Below are 16,135 nucleotides of genomic sequence, written 5' to 3'. Positions count from 1 at the left end.
ATGTCATCCGCAAATACGGCATAAGGAGTAACATTTCAGACTCATGCTTTTCTCCTATCGTGCCGTATCGGTTATTCGTATGTCATCTGCGAATACGGCGTGAGGAGTAATATTTTAGACCCACACTTTTCTCCTATCGCGCCGTATCCATCATCCATATGTCATCAGCAAATACGGTGTGAGTACTTCATTTCCATCTCGCGCTTTACTCCTATCATGCCATATCGGTCATCTCTATGTCATTAGCAAATACGGTGTGAGTGCTTCATTTCCAACAAGAGCTTTACTCCTATCATGTCGTATTGGTCATTCGCAAATAGGGCACGAGGAGCTTCACTTCAAACTCGTGCTTTTCTCTTATCACGTTGTATTTGTTAGTTCTGTTTGGGATTTAAGGTTTCTTACTTATGGTTTTAAAATGTTCTAACTAGTCTCATTTTTCAGCAGGTTCATGGCCATGACAAAGCAGACTGCAAGGAAGGTGCAGTATATAAACAGCAAAGAGAGCAAGGAAGAGACAAGGCCATCACCTCCTCAATCTTTTCCTCCTGAGATCCCACCTACCCCAAGTTGCCCTTAGTGTCCTGCCATGGAATCTAAGCAATCTAGTGCAGAGACAGTGTCTTCTCCTACCCATAGTAAGCTTCATCATGTACAGTCCTCCCCTACAACTGCTAAGTTTCCAACCTCCCTTAGAGCCCCTATTCAATAGACAGAGCAACTTGGACCCTCTTATGCCCATGGAGAAGAAGACCCTTCCAAGTCCAAGAGAAAGAGAAAGTCTAGATTTTATTATGTTCAGAAAATTTTTAGTAAGATAAGGAAGGCACAAAGAGCTACACAACATGTGATTCCAAAGACAACATTTATTAGAGTTGTCAAAGATATTTCTGATAGATTATCAAGGGTGTCCATTGAAGTTGGCATGCAAAAAAAAGGCAACTTGCAGCCATTCTTTGCCTTTAGGAGGTTGCTAAAGACTTCGTTATCGATTTTGTGAACGATGCTTATATTTCTGCTGCCCACACTCATAGAGTGACTTTGATGAACAAAGACTTTAGTATGGTCAATAGAATCATGTATAGGTTCGACAAGGTATTGAGGCCCTTGCCCACTACTGATAAAAAAAGCTTTTGAGATCCTTAATGTTCCTCCAAAATTTTCTAGGAGAGCGAAATGGCCAGTGATTGAGGAGGTGATACATTTATACCTTACAAAGACTGCCCCCGAACAGGTGTCTATCCATCAAGAACCTGAACAAGTGTTTGTCCATCAAGAATAACCACAAGAGACTATAGAGTCAGAGGATGAAGTTTGGAAGAGGAAAATCGTTATCCTTCGTCCTGTCAATCTGAAGAGAATGGGGGAGGTATACGGGCAAATGGTTGCGAATATCTCTTGCACTTCTTCAAAAGACTATCTTGGTATTTTCCCTGAGGACAAATCCATGTTTGTTAAGAAAGATATTCAATTGTTAGATTTAGTAGTCTTTTTTGTATAAGGTAAGGCTTTTTGACTCAAATTTTTTAAAAATGGAATGATAGTGTTAATAGTTCATTGCAATTGACATTCCTTTGTTTTTGCTATTGGTTTTAGGGTATTAATTGCTTCTCTCAGCCAACAAATATCTAAAACTATATTTATCGTTGATCCACTGTTATCAGTGGAATTGTTTTCAAGATCTTGTTCAAACATAGAATTATTTTTTAGAACGTTTGATCCAATTACAAACTACCATATTTTTTTTCCTTACGTCGAAAGGTATGCAATTTTGCAAAGGGCTTAATGTATATACTTCTTTATAGTATGCATTTCTTACTAACATTTTACTTTGCATAGGACATTGGAGCTTAATATATATTGATATTCTCATTAGAGAAATTATCCTTATGAACTCTCTTAGTGGTATCCACGGTCAAGAAAAAATGTGTATTGAATACAAATCCTCACTTTTTGGTTTATTTTTTATTTTATTTTATTATCCTTTTTTTATAACATGTTTCCATTTACAATGTTGGTAGCTTGGTGGTTATCTTTTTGGACACTACACATGAGGATCTTACTGATCCTCAAAAACCATATAGCTTTCTCTTACAAGAAGTGCCCTTGCAAAATGATGCATATTCTTGTGGATGGAGAGTAATTTCAAATATTTGTAGGACAATAGATTCAAAGACTCTCAAGATAGATGGGGTTCATGTAAGTATCTTTCACATTCTTTTTTGAGCAACATGTCTATTAGTTTTCACAACTGTTGCATTATGATCAAATTTTATAATCATTCCATTTCTTTGTTTTTACTCCCTACAAGTACGAACTATCACTACCCTAACAACTTATTATAACTTTCCTTGCAGTGCCAAGATTACCCCGATTCATATGCATGGTGGATAAGAGAGAGATGTATCAAGTTAATTTTGGACCAGCAATCATGCCAGTCGACCTCGACTCTCCTCCACTTAAATCCTCAACTAAGAGTAAGAGTAAGGCAAAAGGCAAGTCATTTGGAAAGACAAGGCAAGCTCCAAAAAGACAGAAATGCCAACACTTTCTCATCCATCTTCTCATCAGCCCCCTGAAGAGAAAAGGCCCCCTGTCCAAGTCAAATTCTTCAACCAACCAAAGAAAAAAGCCACTGCAAGGACATTAGATATCTTTTCAGAAAGTGATGAAGAAGTTACAAAGCTAAAAGAAGACAAATAGATGCAAATGGCAAGATCCTTGTATATCTACACTTCAATTTTGTAACTCTTCATTCAATGAAAAGCTTTTTGTCAAATGTAATGTCATCAATGTTTTCATATTTATGGCTCGAAGCTTAAAATTGAAGGAGGCAAGCAACTCATACAAGAGAAAGAGCGTTCAGCTCTTTTCCTAACTATTTTACCATTTACTTTGAACTTATATTCTGGGGATGTACAGTCTAGCATCTCCAAGGTATCCCTTATATCTTTAAGATTCCAATTGGAAGTGATATTTGTGAAATACACAGGATCTAGAGCATGGCAAATGCAGAAGCTATGGAGGTTGAAAGAGGAAAAAGAAACTCATGAAGACATTGACCCTGACTAGGACAAATTGTTACACAAGTGAATTAGGTTCCAAGATTGAGACTTGGACTAATAAACACAATCTTGTGTATTGACAATGACACGACACTTTACTAGAAAGAAAAGAGTACTATCATTGCATTAGAAAAAGAGTGCAAGTACAATGCTTTTTAGAAATTGAGTGGTGGTACTTTCTCCTACTGTACATATGGGATTCTGGTCCTGAGCCCTCACTGCTTCTCACAAAGGGACTAAAGTAGGTGTGATTGCAAATATCTCAACACCCCTCCTCAATCACAACCAAAAGTACAAAGTGTGTAGAGGCTTTAGTGAAAGCAACACCTGCAAAGTATGGGCACACCATAAACATGGCAAAAACACCAGAGGCTGTCGTAGAAAAGGCTAAGTGTGGGTACCACAAACATGACGGACATCTAGAGGCTGTAGTAGGGACCTCACAAAGTATACAAAGGCTGTAGTACAAGGATAACTGAGGAGTTTACAAGTTTATGTTTGAGGCATTAGGGCTAGGAAATACAAAACTAAAAAAGTCTATCTGAATAGAAGGACTGATGAGGTTTGTCCTTCTCCTAGTGGTCTTCTTCTTCTTCTTCTTCTTCTTCTTCTTCTTCTTTCTTTGCTCCATTTTCTTCTTCTTCTTTGACTGCAACTAGATAGGCCTTTTGGGACCTAATTCTAGCATGGCAGAACTTCTTAGTGTGTCCGGTCCTTTTGCAGAAGTCACAGAAGAGCTGATCCTTCTTGCCTTTGTACCTGTTGCCAAAATATAATGCATACTCATCTCTAGAGGTACTTATTTCTTCCTTAGTTTTTAGCTTCTTTTTCTCCTCTAACAGTGATGCTTGGATATCAACAAGTTCAGGATTTGGCATGTTGATTAAAGTTGTTGATACATTATTATATTCAGGAGGAAAACTCTTAAGTAGAACACCGATGCAAACATCTTATTCCATTTTAATGTTGATTCTTGCAAGTTGGATTAGAAGTCCTTCCATGTAATTTAGATGTGTGGCAAGTGATGTGCTAGACTTCATTTCAAGCGTGAAAAACTCAATCAGGAGACCATACTTTGATGATTTAGAATGTGCATCGAACAAGGTGTCAAGTCTCTTCCATGTATCATGTGAGGTCTCACAGTTACCCACATGGTGGATATAGTTATCGTCTAGCTCCAGTTTGATAATGGCCTGAGCCTTATCATCGTTCTTTTGCCAAGTGACAGCAAGATCCGCATCACGAGGCTTCTTTTCTTTTCTAGTGGTAATGGCCCAGAGGCCCTTCTTCATCAGGATTAGTTTGATGTGGGTTTGCCAGGTATGAAACCCGATTCCTTTGAAACAGGAAATTGGAGAATCTTTGCCCATGTTTGACTTGAGAGACTAGCAGCAAATTAGCTTCAAATGACTAAGAATAACCAACAATGAGTTGATCTTTGTATATGTCAAAAGACACAAGCAATGGCAATTAAGTATCAAAAGATACTAGTTTGAAATTTGATGTTTGTTGCTTGAGTTTGACTTGATGATCTTCAAAAACTCTTCATAGCTTTCCCTCCTTGCTAATTTGATGGTTGAACACTTGCTGAAAACTTCAGATTAGAGTGGCCTTGGCTTGGTTTAAGTGGCGGGAGAGAGAAAATGAAGGAAAAATGAGCTTGAAGGTAAGTGGCTATGGTTGTCCTATCAAAACAGGGACCAGCGCGACTGGTAAATGAGCTCCCACGCGCTCCACAGGTTGAATCTGCTCAAACCCTTTGAGATGGAGGACCCTCACTAATGGGTCTAAGTCCCCCTTAGAGGGTTTGTACTCATTTTGCCCGAGTTGAGAGATCTAAGCCTTCAAAGTGGTCGTTGTCAAAACTACGCCCAGATTTGGGAAAATGCAAATGCCGGGCATGGTGTGCATCAATCTCCTTGATTTTTGTGCCAACAAGTTGCATCTTGACCTAAAGAACAACTCTCAAGAAGAAAGCTTGAAGAGATATGGCCTGGTTGATGAGATATGGCTGCTCCAAAAGAGGTAGGTAGGTGATGTCCATAGACACAGTTATGGCAGCAACTCTGAAAAGAGGCAATGCTAAAGCTATAGTTGCCCAATCTTAATGATTGAGGTACCAAGGAGGAGCTTTGGAAGTAGAAAAACATTTCTCCAGAAGGAAGTTTAGAGAGATTTGGCCTGTGGAGAGAGATATGAAAACTTTAAGCTGACAGGGTACTGCTGTCTATGGCTGTCATGGAAGCTTCATTGAAGGTAGGAATGCAAATGAAGTTGGAGATAGGGTCCAGTACTTAAACTGAGCTAAGAAAAGATGGAAAGGAGCTGAGAGGAAAGAAAGGAGAGTTGGGCCATGCTCAACTGGGCTCTGATACCATGTGAAATACGTGGGATCTAGAGCATGGCAAATGCAGAAGCTATGGAGGTTGAAAGAGGAAAAAGAAACTCATGAAGACATTGATCCTGACTAGGACAAATTGTTTCACAAGTGAATTAGGTTCCAAGATTGAGACTTGGACTCATAAACACAATCTTGTGTATTGATAGTGACATGACACTTTACTAGAAAGAAAAGAGTACTATCATTGCATTAGAAAAAGAGTGCAAGTACAATGCTTTATAGGAATTGAGTGGTGGTACTTTCTCCTACTATGCATATGGGATTCTGGTCCTAAGCCCTCACTGCTTCTCACGAAGGAACTAAAGTAGGTGTGATTGCAAATATCTCAACAATATTTACCTCCTTTTCAATAACTTGCATCTTAAGATTGAAGGTTGTGCAATCTGTATTTGAATCCAAGGTAATCCAAATGCCTAGTTTAAGTTTGTATATCCTATAATCAAAACCCAAAGCAAGAGTTTGTCGTGCTATACTATAACACAGAGACAAGGATTGAGGGCATAGAATACACCTCATGGTGTTGCCCTTATGGTCAACCTCTCTAGATTTCTAAAGCTTCCCTATAATGTTATCTAGTAATTTTGCTTTTGCAAAATTTCTACTTAGCCAAGATACTTTTGTTCTCTGTAAGTTTGCTATTTTGAAGTAGCCCATAAAGATATGTAAGGGGATAAACTATGATAGGCATATTCTTCTTGAGATCCTTCCAGCTATCATGGACTTTTGAATATCTTGACATATTTTGAATTCAAAACTATGCATGGTTACATTATCATGAACCTCCCAAATAAGAGAAGAGAGACTTGTTAGTGGCAAATCCTTGATAAGTCCATATGTACCTTCTTTAGATGGAACCACATATTGTGCATAATATATAAAAATTATTTTCTCACTGAAAGAACCGATGGTCTCATCAGCATATATAATGTCTGTTTTGCCTTATGAATCGCATAGAAAGTTTCACTCAAACTCTCCACAGGTTGCCATTTAGTACTTGTTGATGGAAATATATCTACAACCAAGAATTCAATATTAATACTTGCTTAAATGGGAAAAAAATATCGTATACATTATCAACTTAAGACTTACAATGTGTTTGTTGGCAAACACATTCGTTAGAAGACAAGTGCATATCCTTCGCCATGTAAACATGTTGCACTTTGACTAACCACCCTTCATGGGTAATTTTGAAAGCAATGATATGCCCTTTCCAGTGATGTTTTATATCCTCTCTTTTTCTTCTTTTGACCTTTGAGAGCCTTTGCAACAGAGCAACATGGCTACCCAATCATTTATGCAAAAGGTTTTTCCATCTACTCCTTGGCTATAGATAGTGTAGGAGTTTATTAAACGAGATGAGTGGCTTTTGGATGCCATACTTAGATTGAATTCACAGAGAAAAACACTCACTAAGAAAGGCAAATGAGCAAAGAAAGAAGCTCACCGAGAAAGATGAATGAACAAAGAAGAAATACTGAAAATATGAATGTAAATATAGTGGGGGAGCCAAAGGCTCTCGACTTTCAAAAAAATCATTATTAACTTTACAATATCTTTATCATAACCGGTTTTGTCAAATTTTATAAGTAAATAAGGACTTCGGGACTATTAAAACATGTAAGAGTTTGGAGATTTTGGCTAAAAGAGAGGAGAGAATCACAAAGTGGACTCTACTATCTCCAAAAAGGAGCACACAAGAATGCCATATTCTTGCACACGTGGCAAACTCTCTTTGGCCCTTTCTTTAATCCTGTGATAAACAAAAGTGCATTTTTTGAAGCGTTTTTGGCCCTAATGATATGCATCGGCATTAGTCTTGGTACATCCATCAAAACATGTGTTAGTATAAGTGTCATTCTATAGTGATGATTATTTTGATGGTTATTCTAACTATTATTTCAATACTTTCATTGGCAAAATCATACTAAAAACTTTATCATCTCACATTTTGAAGGTGGGGCCCAAAATTTTAAAACATTTTCATATGTATTTTCATCTTAAATTTGTCAATATCCCCTATACTAGTTTCCATTGCGGGGTTGTTTGTCCTTGAAATTACAACTTACACTAGACTTGCTTAACAAAAGAAAACTCACATAGGTCCCTTTTTAAACTTAACATTCACTACAAAATTATTAGAGACATTCCAGATTAGGCTTTTTGCTTTGCGGGAATTTATTTTGCTTTAGCGGATTTTATACCATATCATGTAAATGTTCTAGAAAAGCTTAATTGGCTTGCCTTTAATTTACGCCACATTCATTACCTTTTGCATTTTGCAACTAGTGTGAGACAACATGGCAACGATAGATTTGGGATCCCTAGCCTAAAATGAGGAAGAAAAGACAAACTTATATGATAATCTCTTGAAAAAGCATCAAATTAATTTACCATGAGTTAACCAATTAAAAGATAAGGATTGGGACCTTGTTTGACTATCTTTTAAGCATTTCCTTTGACAAAAAAAGTGTCCATTTCTAGAAACCTAGAAATAAGCTAGCTGAACTTAAATCGCCATCTATTGTGATGTTTCCAACTCTCATTACTTATGGCCCTCCTTATTCTCCATATGCTCTCCACATTTCCCTATGACATAGTCCAAGCTATCATGTTCTTTATGGCATCTCAACTTCCTCTTCTATTTGACTTCCCTTTCATATATAGTTTGATTTGTTTAAATCTTGGTGCCAAGTGCACTACACTAGTTATAAGGACTGAACACATTAATGAAAGCGTCTTACAGGCATCTTACAAAGAGTTGTTTGAATCTTGGTGGGAAGTGCACTATGCTAATTAGGATTGAACACATTAATGAAAGCTTCTAACAAAGAGTTGTTTTGGTTTACATTATCTTTTAAGTGGCAATGGAGGATAGAAGCTCTATGTTGAGTCATTTGATTGATGCATTGTTTGTTGTCTCTTATAGGGTTACATTCCCACAATGAGTCCATAAGCATTTCTACTTTCTTAATCTTCATATTCATGCACTTGTGTGCATCATTTTGATGCATATTAAGCTACACATTGTGCCACCATGGTAGTCTCACTCTCGTCTCACTATGTTTTTTGAGAATCCAAAGTCGTGTACGTGTTTGAAGCTTTTCACATTGTTCATAGTCTTTGTAATGTCCTAAGAAAGCCTAGCTTTAAGGTTTCAAGAATCTTCTTATAATCATCTAATAGAACATAGAAAAACATAACGTGTGAAGGAGAATATAGTTCAACAACTAATTGTGTAGGTTGAAATACCTTACGCTAAGATCACCAATCTCGCTAAGATGGTATCATTGATTTTGCATTTGAGTTCTCTATAGTATAACAATATAGATATACAAAATGATGGGGTGGAGATAGGATGGAGAAAAGCTTATTTGAAAAGAATCAAGTACTTACATTTTGGATGCTTCATGATCTTGAATTCATTTGATGGTGCAACTTGATCATTGAAGTAATATTGTGGTATGATTAAGCACAAGGCATATTCACTCCATTCAATACATATAAGTAAATGAATTTTCCTTCAAAATCTCATATGAGTTCTTTAATTTAAATAGTTATAATTATTACTCTTTGTAATCCCAACCTAAGGTAATTTGCAATGCATTTTTCATTTGCTCCAAAGTTGCACTAGTCCCTGAAAATATCTGTTAAACACAAGAAATTAGTGCTTATTGATTTTTTAAAGCTAACATAAACAAAAATCAAATAATATGCTTAGAAAAACCAAAGCCATAATAATAAGACAATGATAAACCCTTGAAACATGTAATCACGATGCGAACCTAGATTGAACCTACAAAGCAATGATAAACCCTTGAGACATGTAACAATGAAAACCTAGATTGAACTTAATACCTCAATTGTTATGAATTGCACCATTGTTTCCTCTAATGTCGTGACATTGGATTGCAATACATCCACTTTGCACTCCTCCAGAACTACTAGAATACGTAAAACTAGTCCTTTCATCTTCTTACTTACAACCTTGATGATAGCTTGTTGACCAAGATCTTGAATCTCCACTATTGCACTTGGAAGATTTTGGGGCTCCTGAAACAATTCATGGAATGTACAACAATGTAGTCATAGAGAGTGATTGGTAGGTTAATGTGCAATTTGCATACATTGAAAGGGGTCATCTTATATAGAAATATAATACTTACCAAACATTCAAATGAACTACAAGTTGTTTGCAAGCATTTAAGTGCAACATGTATATTATCTGAATGAGGACTCTCATGGAAATCAAGGAACATTCTATAGGTACACTTAAGTGACATACACAAAAATTATGGTAAGTACTAAGCACCCATATGCTCCCTCTATTGAAGAGAGTGAAGAGATCATGGAGGAAGTGTGAGAGAGCCATTCATCATAAATAAGAAGTGAGATTCATATTGCATTACTTGGTAGCCCTTTATATAGGCAAATGCGGACATTTAGTACAATGCATGTGGCCTCTTCTGGGCACCAACTCCTCCATCGTTATCCATTGGCATGTTTATCCACTCCCTTTGACCAATACTATAGTTAGCAATATGCATGCCCTTAGGGACAATGATAATAACTTCCAAAGACGCTTAGAATAATTCAATTGTGAAGTGTAGGGCCAGTTACTGAAATAAAAACCTGCAACAGTTTCACTGCTAAAACACAAAGCTATTGGGGGTTGGACACCGGGAACGAACTTCCAAGTTACAACCATCGCCAAAAAACGAGCCTAAATAAATATTAAATGATTTCTCAAACAGGAACTAACCGATGGACCAGTTATTACCAGGATGGTATCGCCATTATTGGCCACGAGACCGCGCATGCGTTTGATGGGGCGCGGACTTGCAGAGCTGAAGGTTGACTCCTGCTGCTCATGTGGCTGATCGATATTGAAGCTGCCCGGATTAATGGTGGGTGGGGAGACTAATGGAAGCGAGGCCATCAATGGCCCCCGCTGATAGTCATTAATTACGTCAATCTCTGCAATATAATCAACGCGGTTATTAGCAGACGTTGCCGTCGCATTGTAATAAGTGGGTGAGGAGGACTTGTTGAGCAGCATACTATTGTCACTAGACGTCGTTTGATTGGTATAATTGACCCGCGGGATTTGATTCTGGTCATCGATCAGTAACGTCTCGGCAGCAGCTGGCGAGATCAATTCTTTTGATTTCCTGGCCTTGCAGCTCTGTAATCGTTTGAGCTTCCTCTCCAGCTCCAATATGTACTGTATGGTGTCCCCCACTATGGATGCCTTGTCCTTCTGGGCATCCCGGCCACAGTATATACATAACATCGGTTAGTAACGACGATAATCTTCGTCGACATTCATGCATCAAATTGAAACTGATTTACATTGCAACACGATGTATGGCTAGTGTACAACATGGTGACTTGTTGCCTCGTGAATGTAGTTGCTGAGTCGGACTAGAAAAGGTCTAGTGGTAGCTTATAATAGATCCCTGTAACGTCTTCTTTAGTACTTTTAGATATTTGTTGTTCCGAGCCAGATGTTTCCCTTCATATAGCGGTTACTTTATTCTACTTCAAAAACATGCTAGTTCCTTGAATTCTAAATGTATCTATTTTTCTCTCGTAGCCAGGTTTGGCCTTTTGTGGACGTTAATATGTGTGTATGTGTGTCTCTTGAGCTACAAATTTGGAGATAAGGTTTCCATTTTAGAATTGTCTACTTCATTAGCCTCAATTTTTCGTGAACACTGGTTTAAATTTCAATATACTTTACCTTAAGACACTCATACGCGAGGTGTTGAGGGCAAACTGTTTTACGATCAATATGTTGCAAGTTCGACTCTCATCGAGTAACTTTTTGTTTTCCTCACGATTTTACAGTTGCTTTTTGCCTTTAATAGGGAACTTAGATATGGAACAATCATGCTACTAGTTATATTTTAAAATTATGGGTGCATATATAAGTTATCGTACTGTATTGGTTGTGGTAGTTTTTAGCACAGCTGAAACACCTTGAAACCTTAATTTGTTTCCTAAAGCTGTGGCATAGACATGAAGATGTAGAATTTCTTCGAGGACCCTCTAGTTAAGATCACAATTCCTTCCTGCCTTTATAGTGCATGTCAATGCAAGGACTTTGTAGCTAAAAACCAATCATTGTTTTTAAATGTTGCTACTCTCTTAATCTCGTCCTATGATCTATCGGTACGTGGAGACAGAACGCTACTTAGTACTCCCCTAAATTTATAAGTAAAGTAGTCAATTAGTCGTCAATAGAATAAGTATAGGAAAGAACTCATCTTAATCTGTCCATTAATAAGACGGAATCACATTTGTCACACACTGGATTATGACGCTTGTAATTTGCTCTACTCAGGATTTACCGTAAACTATTGATTGAGATAGAGAGAGGGAGGGAGGGAGAATCGTACCTTTTTTGTAGACCTAGAGTTGGATATCATGGACCTTAACAAACAAAACTTGTCATTCATCTCCTCTCTCCTTTGCCTTTCAGCCAGGATGTGGTTCTCTCTCTGAGTCTGGTTCCTTCGGGCACTTCTGCCTGTGCTGCCATGACGTGACCTTTTGCCTGATCGTGATTTAGGGTCCACAACCTCATCAGTAGAAACATTATTGACATTGCATAGAATCATATCCTGTTTGGTACTGGCAGGTATTGTGTCGTTGGGGTCATATATTCCCTGATCCTCTGTCTTTGATGCTGTCCTTGTTGAGGAATCAGCTGCAATTATAGTATGCAACTTCCTTGCTGGTGGATCTGATAGTGCTCTTGTAGATTCATCGACAGCCAGTGAATGCTTGTCAGCTGCCGTAAACGATTCCGGTGCAATCGCATGCTGTGAATCACGATCGTGAGAGGGACTTATAACTATATGATGAATAGATGTACTGGGGCTTGAAGTAGTATGATGATTAAGATCATCATTTGTAGTCAGCTGCACTCCACAATCAAGCTGATTGGTGACTGGTTGATGTGTAACAGGGACGCAGTTAGCGGAAGTAGAGGCCAGTAATGGATCACCATCAGGTGCATCAGGAATGGCTGGTTCATCATGATAGCGATGCTCGATATTGTCTGCAGGACACGCTTGGGTGGGCTTCGTCCACACATGAAAACAAGAACGAATATGGTTGATAACATTACAAGGTGGTGGCGGTTGGAAAGAGGCCATAGACAAAGTATTGGTAGTAACATGAGTGCTTACAGATGTGTGAAGGTACTGATCATACGGAGACAACAGGTTTGCCATTACGATGCTGTGATGAGTGTTAGGAGTACAGCTAGGCGTGGAAGAAGAAGAAGAACTAGAAGTAGAAGAGGTAGAAGTGGGAGGGGGGGTTGTTCTCAGTTGAGTGTTGAACCGGTTGAGAAAATCAGCCATTGCGGTTGGCCAGCTATGAATGCAGCGGACGAACTAAAACTGTGTGAAGATGATGTGGAGAACACTGGCTGGCTACTTGAAGGAACGTTTGAATGTGTGTGTGTGTGAGAGAGAGAGAGAGAGAAGCTTACTTATGAGAAGAGTGTTACTGGAAATGCTGATAAGTAGAATATAGATGAGTCTGCATGAAAGACCTAGGTATAATGACTGCCAGCTTCTGAGTTGACATGGAAATGATGCTATCCTGGAGGCTGGAATGGATGAGATCATGAGAGAGAGAGAGTCTAGAGAGAGAGAGAGAGAGATGATATTTAACTGATTGTGTGGCCAGTTTATTGAATGTCACGTGTGGATCTCCCATAGTCGCACACTCAGAAGCGTGGGGAGGCTGCCTTTCGCACGTGTAACGAATGGAATCGCTGCATATTAACTTTTTGATCCGCATGCGCGTAACCATGGCATGCAGATTTACGCATTTGTCTGGGACGACGTAAACGATCTGTTATTTTCGAATCAAACGGCGACAAACCCCCAAACCCGGGCCCGCGCGGAAACTTGATTGAAAGATATAAATGAGCCGCATGTATAGCGAAAGCCTTTGTGCAGATTGTTGGGCGGATCCTGAGTTACATATTTTGCTGTGGGGTGAATCTCTCTTTGATTAATTCGTGGGAGCATCCAATAATAGCTGGAGCTCGAGCTCGTAGTGTGAATTTGAATCGTTCTCGTGCGGCGGATCAATGCCGCGCTGCCCTTATTTTCCCAGCAAGAGAGGTCCATTGCAGTGCCCGCACACCATGTATGCACGTCCTTGATTTATCAAACGGCTGACTCGTAGAAAGAAGCCAAGGTTGGCACCGGAAGGGTTCCCACCTTGAGCTCATTTACCCACCCAGTGTACACAAGTAAATATACACAAATCCCATAGCACTATTTTTAAATCGGCAAATCAAGCAATTTTCATATTCAAGGCTAATCAGCTTTGTGAGATACTACTTTCTTTGTGAAATACTCCTTTCTCGAAGAATACCATCACTACAAGTGTGCAACCAATAAGGTTGTCAGTGCTCTTAGTGGGCCTCTTGAGGTTAATGAATGCTCTTTCTTTTGCAAAAATCTCTACTATTTTATATATATTTCTTTGAAGGGTATTGCCATTTGGTCCTCACTTTTGTAGGCTCTAATCCATGGAACATGCAATTGGAAAAGTATAGGTAGGTCGAATACTTGAAATTAGTTGACTATCAAAAGGAAAATAGTAGAAAGGCGTTTCACCAAGGCAAGAGTACTCTTTAAGTAATGCAAAGAAAGTGCTTCTTGATGAAGATATCCATAGTAAAATTGTGTATAACTATCACAATTACGAATAACTTTAAGAACCTATGTATAACTTTATATCATAAAATGTATGGAAAAATATACACTTTGGAATTTAAAAATTGAGGTAGACTGCTTTCTAAACAAAAAAAAACTGTACAATTGATTGGGTAAATATTAAGGTTTATGAGACGTATAAATGTGTAACTCACAAGTTTTTGTTTTTGTACTTATAATCCTAAAATTTTCTTGCAATCATGAAGCATACAATGAAATATCATTGTTGAAGCAAAATAGATCATGAGATACATAAGCATCAAAGCTCAACTTTCTATAAGAAAAAGCTCACATGTAATGTATTGATTAGCTAAAATGCAACATTAGCTTACATTATCTGTATAGACCTCAATCATCAATCTATGCCTCAAATTTAATTCTCACTCTGAAAGTATAGTTGATGAAGGGAGAAGCCCAAGTGAGACCACTAGCAAGCAGAAGCATAAGAGGTGTGAGCTATGGTGGTAGATAGAGGATGAGAGCAATAGAGAGAGAGAGACTCAAGATGTGGAAACTCCAACAATCACAATGTGTGATTGGCCTTCCTTATTCTATTAGTCGCTGAAAGAATAAAGAATGAAGTGCTTATGATGAGCATTTTCCACCTGCAATGTACAGTTGTGCGGGTACTATCAGTGTAGTGAATACATGAGCGGCATAAGCACATGTACCTTTAACCTTGACAACCTCCCACTTAAAGACGAATGTGTCCCTAGTGAGGAGAGAACAAGAACAAAGTGATAAAGTACAAATGCACATAAGGTACAATATGATGAGAAAAGACATCATCTCATTCAACGCCTATATTCAGCTTCCCAAGGAATGCAAAATGCTCTGCTGAGAGACTTTTAGTGAGCATATCTACAAGATTTTTGATTACTTGAGATCTTGACAAGCTCGATGGACTTGTCCTCAATGATCTCTTTGATAAAGTAGTAATGCATCTCAATGTGTTGCAACATACTCTACCTCTATAGTGGATAGGGCCATGTATTTTTGCACCCTCGATATCAAAGAATCAACATCTCCACCAAAGGTGAAGACATAGCCACAGGTGGACTTTCTATTGTTTACATATCGTGCATAATCAGAGTCAGTATATCCCACAACTCATGTGTCTTGGCTGCCATAACATATGCATATATCTGCAGTGCCTTTAAGGTACCTCATGATACCTTTATGACATCCCAATACCACACTGCCAGGTGTAGCCATATAGTGTGCCGCAACTCCCATTGTAAATGCTATGTCAGGACAAGTGGCTATTGTGGCATACATCAGACTACCCACTGCAGATGCTTAAGAGATCTTGGCTATCTTAACCTTCTACTTATAAAATTATAGACAATTGGCTTAACTAACCTTCACATAAGAAAAAAAAGGACAACCAACGTGCTTAACATTCGACATATGAAAGGGGTCAAGGACCTTCTAAATGTACTCCTTTTACAATAAGTAAAGGATCCCATTAGAGTGATCACACACGTTCCAAGAATATGTGAGGCCTATTTCATGTTCTTCATCTCAAAGCTTTGCTTGAGTTGACTTTTCAAGGGATCTAGCTCATCATGAGCGCTTCCAGGAATCAATATACCATCCACATAGAGTGCCAAAATCATAAGGCTACCATCATGGGCCCCCTTCATGTATAGACATGGATCCATATTACTATGAGTATATCCTTGTGAATGCATAAAAGCATTGAACTTGTGGTACCATGCTATAGGTGTTTGCTCAGGCTACAAATGCTCTTTCTCACCTTTCATACTAAGTGTTGCCTACCTTTTTTCTTAAAGCCCTTAGGCTATTGCATATAAATCTCATCATACATGTCCCCATATAAGAAAGCCATCTTGACATCCATATGATAGAGGTCCTGATCTAACTGCACAACCAAAGCCAAAACCAACCAAACATACGGTAGT

At 38.4% G+C, this 16,135-nt stretch overlaps 1 protein-coding gene across 2 annotated transcripts; it reads right to left on the bottom strand.

The window, feature by feature from the left end:
- Positions 1-8,814: 8,814 nt before the first annotated feature.
- LOC148025339 (uncharacterized) lies at positions 8,815-12,900 on the bottom strand. Of its 2 annotated transcripts, none has more exons than XM_087692082.1 (5): positions 11,865-12,900; positions 10,525-10,723; positions 10,244-10,440; positions 9,322-9,516; positions 8,815-9,110 (listed from the first exon to the last, which is right to left on the bottom strand). In XM_087692082.1, exons 1-5 carry the CDS (start codon positions 12,834-12,836, stop codon positions 9,030-9,032), a joined length of 1,644 nt encoding a protein of 547 aa, XP_087548208.1. In that variant the 5' UTR covers positions 12,837-12,900; the 3' UTR covers positions 8,815-9,029. The 2 variants fall into 2 exon arrangements, with proteins under 2 accessions (XP_087548208.1, XP_087548209.1); XM_087692083.1 differs by having other exon boundaries at positions 10,525-10,720.
- Positions 12,901-16,135: the final 3,235 nt, after the last annotated feature.

This window comes from Lygodium microphyllum, chromosome 14 (genome assembly GCF_053477565.2).
Source record: "Lygodium microphyllum isolate KBCC chromosome 14, Lygodium_microphyllum_v1.1.10, whole genome shotgun sequence".
NCBI lineage: Eukaryota > Viridiplantae > Streptophyta > Polypodiopsida > Schizaeales > Lygodiaceae > Lygodium > Lygodium microphyllum.
Note: the sequence above shows the minus strand (reverse complement) of the source record. Positions and strands in the feature narration are given on the sequence as shown.